The sequence below is a fragment of the Oncorhynchus tshawytscha genome, linkage group LG31 (assembly GCF_018296145.1).
Source record: "Oncorhynchus tshawytscha isolate Ot180627B linkage group LG31, Otsh_v2.0, whole genome shotgun sequence".
Classification (NCBI taxonomy): Eukaryota; Metazoa; Chordata; class Actinopteri; order Salmoniformes; family Salmonidae; genus Oncorhynchus; species Oncorhynchus tshawytscha.
This window is the reverse complement of record NC_056459.1, coordinates 40,241,399-40,256,016: the sequence shown is the minus strand read 5'-3', so window position 1 is coordinate 40,256,016 and position 14,618 is coordinate 40,241,399. Positions and strand designations below refer to the sequence as shown.

The following is a 14,618-nucleotide window of genomic DNA, read 5'->3' as shown; positions in this document are numbered from 1 at the left end:
GTAGAACCTGTGGTGCACATTAATACTAGAAACTGTGGTGCACATTAATACTAGAAACTGTGGTGCACATTAATGTTAGAAACTGTGGTGCACATTGCTAGAAGCTGTGGTGCACGTTAATGCTAGAAACAGTGGTGCACATTCATGATAGAAACTGTGGTGCACATTCATTATAGAAACTATAGTGCACAATAATACTAAAAACTGTGGTGCACATTAATGCTAGAAACTGTGGTGCACATTGTTAGAAACTGTGGCACACATTGTTAGAAACTGTGGCACATTAATGCTAGAAACTGTGGTGCACATTGTTAGAAACTGTGGTGCACATTGTTAGAAACTGTGGTGCACATTGTTAGAAACTGTGGTGCACATTAATGCTAGAAACTGTGGTGCACATTAATACTAGAAACTGTGGTGCACATTAATACTAGAAACTGTGGTGCACATTAATGCTAGAAACTGTGGTGCACATTAATGCTAGAAACTGTGGTGCACATTGCTAGAAGCTGTGGTGCACATTAATGCTAGAAACTGTGGTGCACATCAATAGTAGAAACTGTGGTGCACATTCATTCATGTTAGAAACTATGGTGCACATTAATACTAGAAACTGTGGTGCACATTCATTAATAGAAACTGTGGTGCACATTGTTATAAACTGTGGTGCACATTGCTAGAAACTGTGGTGCACATTGCTAGAAACTGTGGTGCACCTTCATGTTAGAAACTGTGGTGCACATTGTTAGAAACTGTGGTGCACCTTCATGACAGAAACTGTGGTGCACATTCATGACAGAAACTGTGGTGCACATTGCTAGAAACTGTGGTGCACATTGCTAGAAACTGTGGTGCACATTGCTAGAAACTGTGGTGTACATTGCTAGAAATTGTGGTGCACATTAATGCTAGAAACTGTGATGCACATTCATGTTAGAGACGGATCCTTATTCTTTATCGTTATTATATCAATTCAGGCAATTTATGGCCATATCATCCAGCTCTGTTACAGGGCTTCAGTGTTATGTGGACTTAGTTTGGGTAGGGGAGCGTTGGTCTGAAATGGCACCCTATTCCCTTGTCTTGACCAAAGCCTACCCTATTCCCTATGTAGTAAACTAGTTCTGACCAGAGCCTACCCTATTCCCTATGTAGTAAACTAGTTCTGACCAGAGCCTACCCTATTCCCTATGTAGTAAACTAGTTCTGACCAGAGCCTACCCTATTCCCTATGTAGTAAACTAGTTCTGACCAGTAGTCGTGAACTGTATAGGGAATAGGGTGTCATTTCAGATTTACCCTTGGAGGAGTGTGGAGACTCTGTCCTCCGATCTCCCTCCCTCCCTCCCTCCCTGGGGCCAATGTGACACCTCTGCCTGCCAGCTAAGATCTCAGGTTTTGATTTAGAATGCCACAGATGCTAGCATCAAGACCATGTCTGAGGCGTGTGTTGACGTCCTGTGACTGTGTGAGAGAAGAGACCAACGTCTGTCTGTTCAGATGGTTTCCGATCCCAGCTGTGGTGTCCAATTATAACTGCTGTGAAGGAGTAACATGACAGGTAGCTAGCTAGATTAGGTTAGGAGCCGGCTAGGCTAGGAGTCCATGACAGGTAGCTAGTTAGATTAGGTTAGGAGCCGGCTAGGCTAGGAGTCCAAGGAGTTTTGGGGATGTTGTGGGTCACTCATCAGAGAGATCATATACAGTTTGTGGACCAGCTCAAATGTGACAACGGACTGGAGGAGTGGAGGACATTGCATCTGTAATGGGGGACAGAGAGGCAGCTGTAGAAGTCAGTCCCACTGTTCACCCTACTGTTGAACTCCAGACGACCAGATGATGTTGATAAGATGTTGTGGGTCACTCAGGGGGGGTTGGGTCTGTTGGAGACACAGACCAGAGGCAGGGAGCCGTGGTCGAACAGTTTGTATGGCAGCGTCCCCTTGGAGGTCCACACGTCCGTCTTGGGGTCGTAACACTCGAAGCAGTCCGAGTCCTCGATGGTGTCGTGCCCATTCAGGAAGCGCCCCCCCGTCACGTACAGCTTGTTGTTGATGACCGTGGCGCTGTGGTGCATTCGCCTCTCCTTCAGGTTCTCACACTTTACAAACTTGTTGGCTTTGGTGTCGTAGGCGATCATCCGTCTCGTGTACCCTACAAATGAAACATTTCAAATACACATGACTAGTAAGGGAGCCGGCGTCCCAAATTGCAGCCTATTCCCTATGTAGTGCACTCCTTTTGACCAGAGCCCAGAGGGAATAGGGTGCCATTGGGGACAAAGCCTACCCACAGATTGTTCAGAATCACAACATCAAAGTAAATAAAGTTGAAAGGAGATGACTCCATTTAAGATGAAAAAGAGACACATGCTATCAACTCATGTGGACTGTAACAGCTGTGGGTATTCTACATGATAGACCCGGTAAACCAGATAAACATGCTGAAAGCGGCAGCCTGTTCACCTCCAATGATGTAGATCTTATCTTCGATGACAGCAGCAGGTGCACAGACGTTCTTCACTGTCCTGGTTTCCAATCTGGACCACAGGTTCCTGGAGATGTGGTACACCTGAGAGATAGAGATACCAAAGAGAGTTTTAGTCAGCCAGCCAGTCAGCCAGCCAGTCAGCCAGCCAGTCAGCCAGCCAGCCAGCCAGCCAGCCAGCCAGTCAGCCAGCCAGTCAGTCAGTCAGTTAGCCAGTCAGCCAGTCAGTCAGCCAGCCAGTCAGCCAGCCAGTCAGTCAGTCAGTCAGTTAGCCAGTCAATGACAAGGGCTGCCAGAACATGTGTGGTGAGGCAAAGTGCTGTTTTTTTAGACCAATTTGCCTCACGATTTATCTCTTTGCGTATCTTGACCAATCAGATTCATGGAAATCGCAGGTCTTGTGGGCCCGGGCACAAAGCTCAAGGGTCACTGCTATTGGGATGTCCCTGTTCTAAAACTCTAACATTAACCTAATCCCTACCCTGTCCCTTAACCCTTACCTAACCTAGCCTTAACCCTTACATTAACCATTTTACAATGGGATAGGTTCTTCCCAAGGAAACTGGGACAGCACAGACAAAAGCTTAAGGCGTGCTTTTCCAGTATTGATTTAGCAAGCATGATAACAGATCACTCCTGACAGACACAACCAAAAATGTACATAAATGTAGCAGCCTACAGACCAGTGGTCGCCGACTGGTCGATCTAAAAGGCATTCCTAGGCGATCACCAAATATTTCTGTAGAAAAGCCAAAGAACCATAAAGGCTTACGATCCTTTTATTTAAATCGTGTGGAGCTGTTACCGGTGGGTGCACTTGTTTCAAAAGTCCTGCGCACCGGGTAGCAAAGTGTTCCCATGAGACAAACTCCGCCTACCCGGCGGACCGGCAAATCTGTGACTAAATCGAGTGCACCTTCTGCGCTGCCGGTCAGATGGCTCAAATCACCGTGGGAACAGAGCTTCCATGACCCTGGCCACAGCCACGTTTAATAGGCTACTAGCCTACGTCAGATTTAATAACTTTTAAAACCATGACAACAGAGAGACTGTCAACAAATACAGCAAAGAGCTGTTGTTTTTGTGTCATGTTTAAGTTTATATTCAACACTATTACAAAACGCACTTCTCCGTACATCCGTTCCGGTCTGCGGCTGCAATGAATGAGTAGCCAAGTATCGACAGCCCTACGTTTTTATTATTATTAGCAGCTCGTCGTTTCCATTTTAATATGAATGAATATTTAACTTTATCTGGTCATAGGAACAACATGAATTTGCGCATGAGGCAGATACAGTGCGACTCGAGTTTCGCCATCAGGTGGAAGACGGTGTCCCCTCTCTCTGGTCAGTCTCACCGGAGGAAAGGACGGAGAGAGCAGGGACGGTGAGAGGCGGATGGGAAACATCGTTTTGAACGGTCATTCAACTCGGAATTCCAAGTCGGAAACTCGGGCATCTTTCTAGAGCTCCGATTTTTCGACCTGAAGATCAATGACGTCGTGATTTGACCTCGATGCAGGTACCATCAGTCCAGTTAAAACATATATATAATTATTTCAATTCATCACAGAGCTCCACTGTGCCTCACAAGTGTTAAACCAACTGATCTATTTTGTTATCAAAGCTCGAGTTTTGAAATATAATATGGTCTGATTAACAATATTGGCAGGCCAATCATATAGCCAATATGCTGTGATAATGTACTAGGCTTACTGCCCAAACCTCATTCCTACAAAACTGTTTGTGTGGGTTAATGTAAAACATAAATACAAATCTGAACAGTAGATCTCGGTTTGCTTTTTGACTGGGAAAGTGATCTTGACTCAGAAAAGGTTGGTGACCACTGATATAGACCTAAAACATTAGCTGTATTGCATGGCAAATATAACACATGTCTGTCTGGTCAACTGTAGGCTACTAACAACAGCAGCTTCATAGTCAACAGCCTGGACTGAGAGGTAGATGTAACATGGTAAATGTACTAACAACAGCAGCTTCATAGTCAACAGCCTGGACTGAGAGGTAGATGTAACATGGTAAATGTACTAACAACAGCAGCTTCATAGTCAACAGCCTGGACTGAGAGGTAGATGTAACATAGTAAATGTACTAACAACAGCAGCTTCATAGTCAACAGCCTGGACTGAGAGGTAGATGTAACATGGTAAATGTAAATCTCAGACACTCCAATTAGTATGATATGTTACGTTTCGTATGGTATGATTTAATTTGTGGATGTCCATCATCCAATTCATACAACATGTTATGAATTTGAAAATCGTATTATATGTAGCAAATCCAATTTGTCGTGGCCAACGTTAGCTAGGTGGCTAACGTTAGCTAGGGGTTAAGGTTAGCGGAAGGGTTAGCTAACATGCAAAGTAGCTAAAAAGTAGTAAGTAGTTGCAAAGTTGTTAATTAGCTAATGTACTCCTTGATGAGATTCGAACACGCAACCTTTGGGTTAGAGTTATATGCCCACCCATTCACCCCGACCATCCACCCTTATTTTGCCTTATTATGTAAAGTTCTGTCTTGTGTAACCATACCAAACGTAACATATCATACTAATTTTAGTATCCCGGATTTACTTTACTATGTTACGTTGAGTTCATGAGACCAGGCTTTAGTGTAGCTTACTATGCGCCCTGCCCCTCTGGCCAGTGTAAAGGAAGTGGTAAAGTTGTGTATTTATAGCCCATTTGTTTGTGAGAAAAATGTGAACGGGATCAAATTTGATTAATATTCAAACTTGGGCTGACGAGACTACCTACACTTTACAATCCAAAATGTATCAATTCATTCCAGTTAATAATTAACACAATAGCTGACAGTCTGTTAGGTAATGTGTAATTAGGCCTACAGTTGCATAGGGCAGTTTCAACTGACCTGAGCCCGAGGACCATGCCCCAGGACTACCTGACATGATGACTCCTTGCTGTCCCCAGTCCACCTGACCGTGCTGCTGCTCCAGTTTCAACTGACCTGAGCCCTAGGACCATGCCCCAGGACTACCTGACATGATGACTCCTTGCTGTCCCCAGTCCACCTGACCGTGCTGCTGCTCCAGTTTCAACTGACCTGAGCCCTAGGACCATGCCCCAGGACTACCTGACATGATGACTCCTTGCTGTCCCCAGTCCACCTGGCCATGCTGCTGCTCCAGTTTCAACTGACCTGAGCCCTAGGACCATGCCCCAGGACTACTTGACATGATGACTCCTTGCTGTCCCCAGTCCACCTGACCGTGCTGCTGCTCCAGTTTCAACTGACCTGAGCCCTAGGACCATGCCCCAGGACTACCTGACATGATGACTCCTTGCTGTCCCCAGTCCACCTGACCGTGCTGCTGCTCCAGTTTCAACTGTTCTGCCTTATTATTATACGACCATGCTGGTCATTTATGACATTTGAACATCTTGGCCATGTTCTGTTATAATCTCCACCCCGCACAGCCAGAAGAGGACTGGCCACCCCACATAGCCTGGTTCCTCTCTAGGTTTCTTCCTAGGTTTTGGCCTTTCTAGGGAGTTTTTCCTAGCCACCGTGCTTCTACACCTGCATTGCTTGCTGTTTGGGGTTTTAGGCTGGGTTTCTGTACAGCACTTTGAGATATCAGCTGATGTACGAAGGGCTATATAAATAAATTTGATTTGATTTGACTACACGATGAAAAGCTGCATAAAACAAGCCCTGTGAGATTTATTGTCCAATCACGTTGCTTTCTCTGTGTATAGGAAACACCCCTAGTTCTTCTTTAAAACACAACTCATATGAACAAGAACAGGGTACCAAAAGCACTCACAAACTTCTACAGATGCACAATCGAGAGCATCCTGTCGGGCTGTATCACCGCCTGGTACGGCAACTGCTCCGCTCACAACCGTAAGGCTCTCCAGAGGGTAATGAGGTCTGCACAACGCATCACCGGGGGCAAACTACCTGCCCTCCAGGACACCTACACCACCCGATGTCACAGGAAGGCCATAAAGATCATCAAGGACAACAACCACCCGAGCCACTGCCTGTTCACCCCGCTATCATCCAGAAGGCGAGGTCAGTACAGGTGCATCAAAGCAGGGACCGAGAGACTGAAAAACAGCTTCTATCTCAAGGCCATCAGACTGTTAAACAGCCACCACTAACATTGAGTGGCTGCTGCCAACACACTGACTAAACTCCAGCCACTTTAATAATGGGAATTGATGGGAAATTATGTAAAATATATCACTAGCCACTTTAAACAATGCTACCTAATATAATGTTTACATACCCTACATTATTCATCTCATATGTATACGTATATACTGTACTCTATATCATCTACTGCATCTTTGTAATACATGTATCACTAGCCACTTTAACTATGCCACTTTGTTTACATACTCATCTCATATGTATATACTGCACTCAATACCATCTACTGTATCTTGCCTATGCCGCTCTGTACCATCACTCATTCATATATCTTTATGTACATATTCTTTATCCCCTTACACTGTGCATAAGACAGTAGTTTTGGAATTGTTAGTTAGATTACTTGTTGGTTATTACTGCATTGTCGGAACTAGAAGCACAAGCATTTCGCTACACTCGCATTAACATCTGCTAACCATGTGTATGTGACAAATAAAGTTTGATTTGATTTGAGGGTAGCTGCAGTTTGACAGGGTTTTCATCCTCCCCAAGGCCAGGAGTTTTTCAAAACCATGTGACCTGATTAGAAAAATTATTAAACGTTTTTTACAAACGGATTAGTCGCGTCATACCGTATACGCTCCAGAGTTTTACCTGGTTAGGTCACCAAATCAGGAAAAACTACGGGCCCCATCATTTTTTATTTTCTTCGCCTCACCACTCTCTCCACCTCTGGTCAATGATATCAAAGATGAATATCCATCGACCATCTGTCAGGCTATTAGCATAATACACGCTAAAGGAATTGTCTCCTCCCTTCTTTGTTTAAACTGTTTCTGTTCTGGATGGATGGGTTGGTTGATTGATTGGTTGATTGATTGATTGGTGGGTTGTTTGGTTGATTGATTGATTGGTGGGTTGATTGATTGGTGGGTGGGTGGGTGGGTTGATTGGTGGGTTGATTGATTGGTGGGTTGTTTGGTTGATTGATTGATTGGTGGGTTGATTGGTTGATTGATTGATTGGTGGGTTGATTGATTGGTGGGTGGGTGGGTGGGTTGATTGGTGGGTTGATTGATTGGTGGGTTGGTTGGTTGATTGATTGGTTGATAGATTGGTGGGTTGGTTGATTGATTGGTGGGTTGTTTGGTTGATTGATTGATTGGTGGGTTGATTCATTGGTGGGTGGGTGGGTGGGTTGATTGGTGGGTTGATTGATTGATTGGTGGGTTGATTGATTGATTGATTGATTGATTGATTGATTGATGGTTGATTGATTGGTGGGTTGGTTGATTTATGGGTTGATTGATTGATGGGTTGATTGATTGGTGGGTTGGTTGATTGATTGATTGATTGGTGGGTTGATTGATTGGTGGGTTGATTGATTGACTGATGGTTACCTGTATCTCCCTGACAGGGTTCTGCATGGCGTCCTCCCCTCCAAACACATAGACCCTCTGGTCGTTGGCGGCGACGGCGGGGTGCAGCACGGCGCTGGGGAGAGGAGCCATGGCCTCCCATTGGTTAAACATACTGTTGTACCTCTCCACAGAATTGGAGATCTGTTTGTCAACTCCGATCCCCCCCAGGACAAAGATGAAGTGGAGATAGGAGACACTCTGATGGGCGTAGCGCGGCTCCAACATGGGCTCAGCCGTCCTCCACTGGTCACAGAGACGTGGGTTTCAATAAGGCAGCATTACATGGTATCAATGGCAGCTACGGTTGAAATGTACCATTTTCATAAATACACAATACAAAATCATTATCGATAAGCACAATAAAATCTAATTTAAAAATACCTATTTTCTGGACAAACCGTTAGTGCTGTGGGTATGCTAGCCCCTTCATACCTGGTTGGTCTTGAGGGAGAGGGTGTAGACGGTGGCAGACACAGAGCTGTCTCCTGAGGCCATGCTGAGGCTGAGCCCCCCCACCACATACAGGATGCTGTGGATACAGACGTAGGAGGCCTTGTAGAGTCGCAGGGGCAGCTTGGCCAGCCACTGCCAGCGCTGCGTCCTCTCATCATAGAGCAGGGCTTCCCGGGATGTCTGCTCATTATTCTTGCGCCCTCCGACCACAACGAGCGTCTCTCGGCAGGTGTAGCGGCGCGGTGTGGTCCAGAGGGGCTTCAGCTCACGACCGCACTTGGCACTGACCGAGAGCATGAGGCGACGGACGGACTCAATGATCTCAGTGCAGAGCGTGGAGGACTGCACTAGCGGGTCGTTGGCGATGAACTGGAACAGGTAGGTGGGGTGGATGTAGCGCAGGCGCACCTTCTTGAAGAGGTCGTGTATGGCGCCGCGCCGGGAGAACGGGTCGTGGTGGATCCACGCCAGCAGGGTCTCAAACACCTGCGAAATTGTACTTTTAGTACTAACCCCCCCATGTTAGAAACAATATTATTTTTATCTAATCCTATTTTTTCATATCTCTTCTTTACTCATCTCTCCTCATCTCATATCACCTGCTCCTCCTCTGCACACAGTCGGTCGTCCTCCAGGTAACACATAAGCTCCGGTAAGGAGAGCTCACAGAAGTCTTCGGAGGCAGCTACGTCTGAGAAGCTCCTCACGGCCATCTCCTTAGCCTTCTCCTTCAGACTGTCACAGTGGAGGATCTCAGACAACCTGATCATACTGAGACAGTTGTCTGGGCTCAGCTGCTCCTGAAATATATTATAATTTAACAAAGACCGTGTGTGTGCACATTATTATTCATTTGTATTTAGTTGAACCTTTTATTTAAGCAGGAAAGTCCCATTGAGACAAAAGTCTATTTTGCAAAGGGAGGCCTGATTCACAAACACAATCAGGAGTTAGTGGTACAATCACATCAATCAATGCTGCAGTTTCAAAATCAATCTAACAGTCCCAGAGTTAGCAACAAAGCTGATTTCCATCTGTAGTCACCTGAAGGAAGGTGGAGCAGGCCTCAAACAGCCGTCCATAGTGCAGCATAGAGGCAGCCTGCATTAGAGGCAGCACTATGTCCATGCTGATGGTGATGGCTCCTGTATACACATAGTCCACTATACCACTGAGCACGTCAGGGGAGATACCCTTCAGATCCACACGCCCCTGTCTGCTCTCCACAAAGTTACTGCAGAACATGGCCCTGAGGAACAGACATGACAAGTTACTGCAGAACATGGCCCTGAGGAACAGACATGACAAGTTACTGCAGAACATGGCCCTGAGGAACAGACATGACAAGTTACTGCAGAACATGGCCCTGAGGAACAGACATGACAAGTTACTGCAGAACATGGCTGAGGAACCTGACAAGTTACTGCAGAACATGGCCCTGAGGAACAGACATGACAAGTTACTGCAGAACATGGCCCTGAGGAACAGACATGACAAGTTACTGCAGAACATGGCCCTGAGGAACAGACATGACAAGTTACTGCAGAACATGGCCCTGAGGAACAGACATGACAGAGTTACTGCAGAACATGGCCCTGAGGAACAGACATGACAAGTTACTGCAGAACATGGCCCTGAGGAACAGACATGACAAGTTACTACAGAACATGGCCCTGAGGAACAGACATGACAAGTTACTACAGAACATGGCCCTGAGGAACAGACATGACAAGTTACTGCAGAACATGGCCCTGAGGAACAGACATGACAAGTTACTACAGAACATGGCCCTGAGGAACAGACATGATAATAATAATAATAATAATGTATCATCTGTACATACTTTTCATTTTTTTTAAATAATAAAATACGAAACAAAGCATACACATACTCCACAAACATCAACAACACAAGCATTTCACTACACCCACAATAACATTGCTAAATATGTGTAGGTGAACAATAAAATATTGATTTAGATTTGAACATCTCCTGTCGAGACCCACCTGTTCTCACTACTGTCCTGTCTAGACCCACCTGTTCTCACTACTGTCCTGTCTAGACCCACCTGTTCTCACTACTGTCCTGTCTAGACCCACCTGTTCTCACTACTGTCCTGTCTAGACCCACCTGTTCTCACTACTGTCCGCCACATGTCCTCAAATTGCACCATTTTGTTCCCCTCCTTCGCCCACGCTCCTTCAATATTCAGATAATGAAGCATATGATTTTTTCCTTTGTCTTAACCATGGAGGATTGGTTGATTGCCAGTTTTTAAGTATACTTTTTTTTAAAGATAATTGATGAGAAGAGTATCGTCCAACCCATCGGGTATCTCACCGCACCTCATATGACGTCTTGAAGTATGCAGACAGACAGATTAAAATAGTAAATACTTCTGACAGACAACTTTCTAACTCCGCCCATAGCTTTTGGACTGAAAGAGTGGATGGTTATTGGGTCATGACTCAGCTGTTGTGCTGTAGAATGTGTGTTGTTTTATCTTGTATAATAAATTCTATACAGATTTCAGCTGGATTAAGTGTATATTTTAGTTACCTGTAATTTCGTTAGAATGTTCCAACATTCCTTCCATTTGTGCCAATATCAGTTATTTTTAAGTCTCGGTTCCAGTAGTTTATATAGTTTTCTAAGAGATTGTTAGTTGGATAGGCTCTCCTCAAGGTTTTGTATATATCTTATTATATATTATTTTCTGACTCAAATAAGATTCCCTCAAGATTGCTCTGATGTACAAAAGATTTTAAATTTACATTTTGTGATATGAAACTTTTAAGTTGCATGTTTTTGAAAATATCTACATTGGTCAGTCCAAAATTAGTTGTTTAATTCCGTCATGGAAATAAATGTATTTCCTATTACCAAGTAATTTCCGGTTTCTATGCTTTTACTTTTCCACGTGGACCAATTTATTGGTGCATCCTGAAAAGCTCTCCAAGGCTTGTTCCATAGGGTGGTGTTTCTAGGGAGGGATGTTGGTTCTTGTAGAATCCGTTTCATTTTCTTCCATATTATTATAGTGTTCGAAACTATGAAGTTGTTCATGTTCTTAGCTTTATCCTTTTGAAAACAGACACATGAAAAGATTCTGGGGATGAGCATTTTCAATATGTATCCATTGTTCCTCTTTAGTGCATTTAACTATATGTTTTAAGTTAAAAGGGCTAGGCCTCCTGCTAGCGGGACAACTTCGGGTGAAACTGGAGGGCGCGCAATTCAAATAAATAATCATAAATATTATGGATATTAAACATTTAGGTACATACAAGTGTCTTATATCAGTTGAAAGCTTACATTTTTGTTAATCTAACTGCACTAACAGCAAACAGCGAAAACATGCCATGTGATTGTTTGAGGACGGCGCCCCACATCAAAATATTTTTCCACCAGCACAGGTTTCATAAATTCACAAATAGCGATTAAATATTCACTTAGTTTTTGAAAATCTTCTTCTGATTTGTCATTCAAAGGGTCCCAGCTATAACATGTAGTGTTGTTTTGTCAGATAAAATCCTTCTTTATATCCCAAAAAGTCTGTTTAGTTGGCGCCATTGATTTGAGTAATCCACTCGTTCAACATGCAGAGAATCTAAAAATCAACCCCTAAACTTTGTTTCAACAAGTCAAAATAAATTTCTATTTACTCCTCAGATACCCTAAAATGTAATCAAATGATATTTTTTACGGAAAGAAGTATGTTCAATAGGAAACCGATTTTAGCAGGTGCGTCCTGTCTTCATGCGCAAACGAATTTCCAAGACTGTGTCCCTGTACTAAAACTGATGTTTCTTATTAGTTTGTGAAGTTACAAGCCTGAAACATTGAACATAGACTGCTGACACCCTGTGGAAGCCATAGGAATTGCATCAAGGGAGCTAATTTTCAATATGACCTTATACTTGCCATTCTAAGAGGATGGTCTCTTTCTCAAAATAATCTATTGTATTTTTTTGTATTTTCTCCTACCATATCTATTGAGTTATATTCTAATACATTATTTTAACATTTCTACAAACTTCAAAGTGTTATTCTATCCAATGGTACCAAATATATGCATATCCTGGCTTCAGGGCCTGAGCAACAGGCAGTTTACTTTGTGCACGTCATTCAGGTGGAAATTGAGGGGGAAAAGTGGCCTAGCCCTAAGTAGTTATTAAAGCCTTGGGTGGCAAGTTGATATAATTCCAAGTCTGGGAGGTTAATACCACCCACAGGTTGACTCTACCTGTAGGATATATGGGAAGATTGTTCAATTTAATTAGAAATGTTTCCATATGGTTGAGTAATGGGATAATGTTATCTTTATATGTTGTTTGTTGTCACTTATTAAGCATCCTAAGTACTTTATATTTTTTTATGGTCCACTTATAGGATTGCTATAGATCATTCGTTTTTTGTTTTATTTTTCTTATTGCCATTATTTCAATTTTTTCCACATAACTTTTATATTGTGTGATTTTAAGAGTATTCTGAAAATACATTATTTTTTAGCAAGGAGGGTATTGAGTTTTCAATATTGGGCATTGAGTTTTCAATATTTGTCAGGTATTTCAGGAGATCATCTGCAAATAAGTTTAGTTTATATTCATGTTTATCAATACTGATACCTGTTACGTTTGGGTCTTGTGTAATTCTTTCTGCAAGCAGTTCAATTGCCAGTGCAAACAGGAAACAGGAAGGGGGAGAGAGGACACTCCTGTCTTGTCCCCCTTTCTAAAGCATTAATCAGATAATGTATTATTTGTGTATATTCAGGACATTTCTATAATATTTTTATCAAATTTATTATTTCAGATGGAAAGTTGAAGGCTTCCAAATTTTTGAATAGAAAAGGCTATTCAAGACATTCGAAAGGCTTTCGGCATCAAAAGCCATTATTTATAAATCTATATCTTGCATTTTAGTGTATTGTATTATACTGAATCATGTTTGTAAATGTCTATTTTTAATAAACCCTGTTTGATTAATATGTATCAAGTCTGGTAAGACTTTCCATTCTGTTGCTTCTGAGTTTGGCATTGTTTTTATTGTTGTAAATGATTAAACATGGCTCTGTCGTCTGCAGGGGACTCTCCAGATTACCTGGATTTACCTGAATTTCTTCTTAACTGACTTGCCTAGTTAAATAAAAAAAAGTTTAAATAAAGATAAAATTAATAAAATAAAGATTAATCAGGAATCTACACCTCTTCTATTACAAGCATTTCGTTACACTCACAATAACATCTGCATGTGACCAATACAATTTGATTTAATTTGATTTGAAGTAGGTGGCAGCATAGCCTCTCCAACCTAACTCTTCTTTAAATATTCAACGTCTATTTTTTTAATGTAACAAAAAACCCACATTGGTTGACCATCTCTTTAGGTTGATGGAGCCCATATGCACAAACCATGTAGTTAGTTAGACTTCTTGATTTTGTTTTATTTGTGTAAAATCAAAGTTAACCTTGTCTGTTCCGTCTATCACTGAAGAACCTGATCAAACCTTTTAAGAGATGAGGGCAGCGGACATCCCATTGAATGGTAGGATCATGTATACATACATAGTTATTGTATACATCACATGTATAGAGCATGTGGACTGAGCAGACGTTTTAACAGAGAACACACAAAAAACAAAGCAGCGTACTTATTTCTTCACTTGTACTGTTTTAGGGCTTTTAAGGTCCAACTCGTCTCCTAATGTACCAAAAGCCTAGGGATTATGTATATACATACATATGACAATACATTGGAGAAGGACTGCCACTTACTGTGCTTTAAAGACAGTATTCACACCCCTTTGACATTTTCCACATTTGTTGTACGACAGCCTGAATTTAAAATGGGTTAAATTGTCACTGGCCTACACACAATACCCCATAATGTTAAAGTGGAATTATGTTTAAAGAAATGTTTACAAATGAATTAAAAATGAAAAGCTGAAATGTCTTCAGTCAGTAAGTATTCAACCACTTTGCAAGTCTAAATATTTTCAGGAGTACAATTTTGCTTAACAAGTCACATAATAAGATGGAATCACTCGGTCTCCAGTAATAGTATTTAACATGATTTTTGAATGACGAGCTCATCTCTGTACCCCACACATACAATT

At 42.5% G+C, this 14,618-nt stretch overlaps 1 protein-coding gene across 1 annotated transcript in view; it reads right to left on the bottom strand.

The window, feature by feature from the left end:
• Positions 1-1,357: 1,357 nt before the first annotated feature.
• Positions 1,358-14,618, bottom strand: part of klhl38a (kelch-like family member 38a) — a 28,808-nt gene continuing 15,547 nt past the window's right edge. Inside the window, exons 3-8 of the mRNA XM_042310548.1 lie at positions 9,545-9,749; positions 9,100-9,300; positions 8,480-8,986; positions 8,027-8,290; positions 2,466-2,571; positions 1,358-2,154 (exon numbers count right to left, since the gene is read on the bottom strand). Of these exons, the coding sequence (XP_042166482.1) occupies positions 1,865-2,154; positions 2,466-2,571; positions 8,027-8,290; positions 8,480-8,986; positions 9,100-9,300; positions 9,545-9,749 (1,573 nt within the window). The 3' untranslated portion in view covers positions 1,358-1,864. The remainder of the gene's footprint in view (positions 2,155-2,465; positions 2,572-8,026; positions 8,291-8,479; positions 8,987-9,099; positions 9,301-9,544; positions 9,750-14,618) is intronic.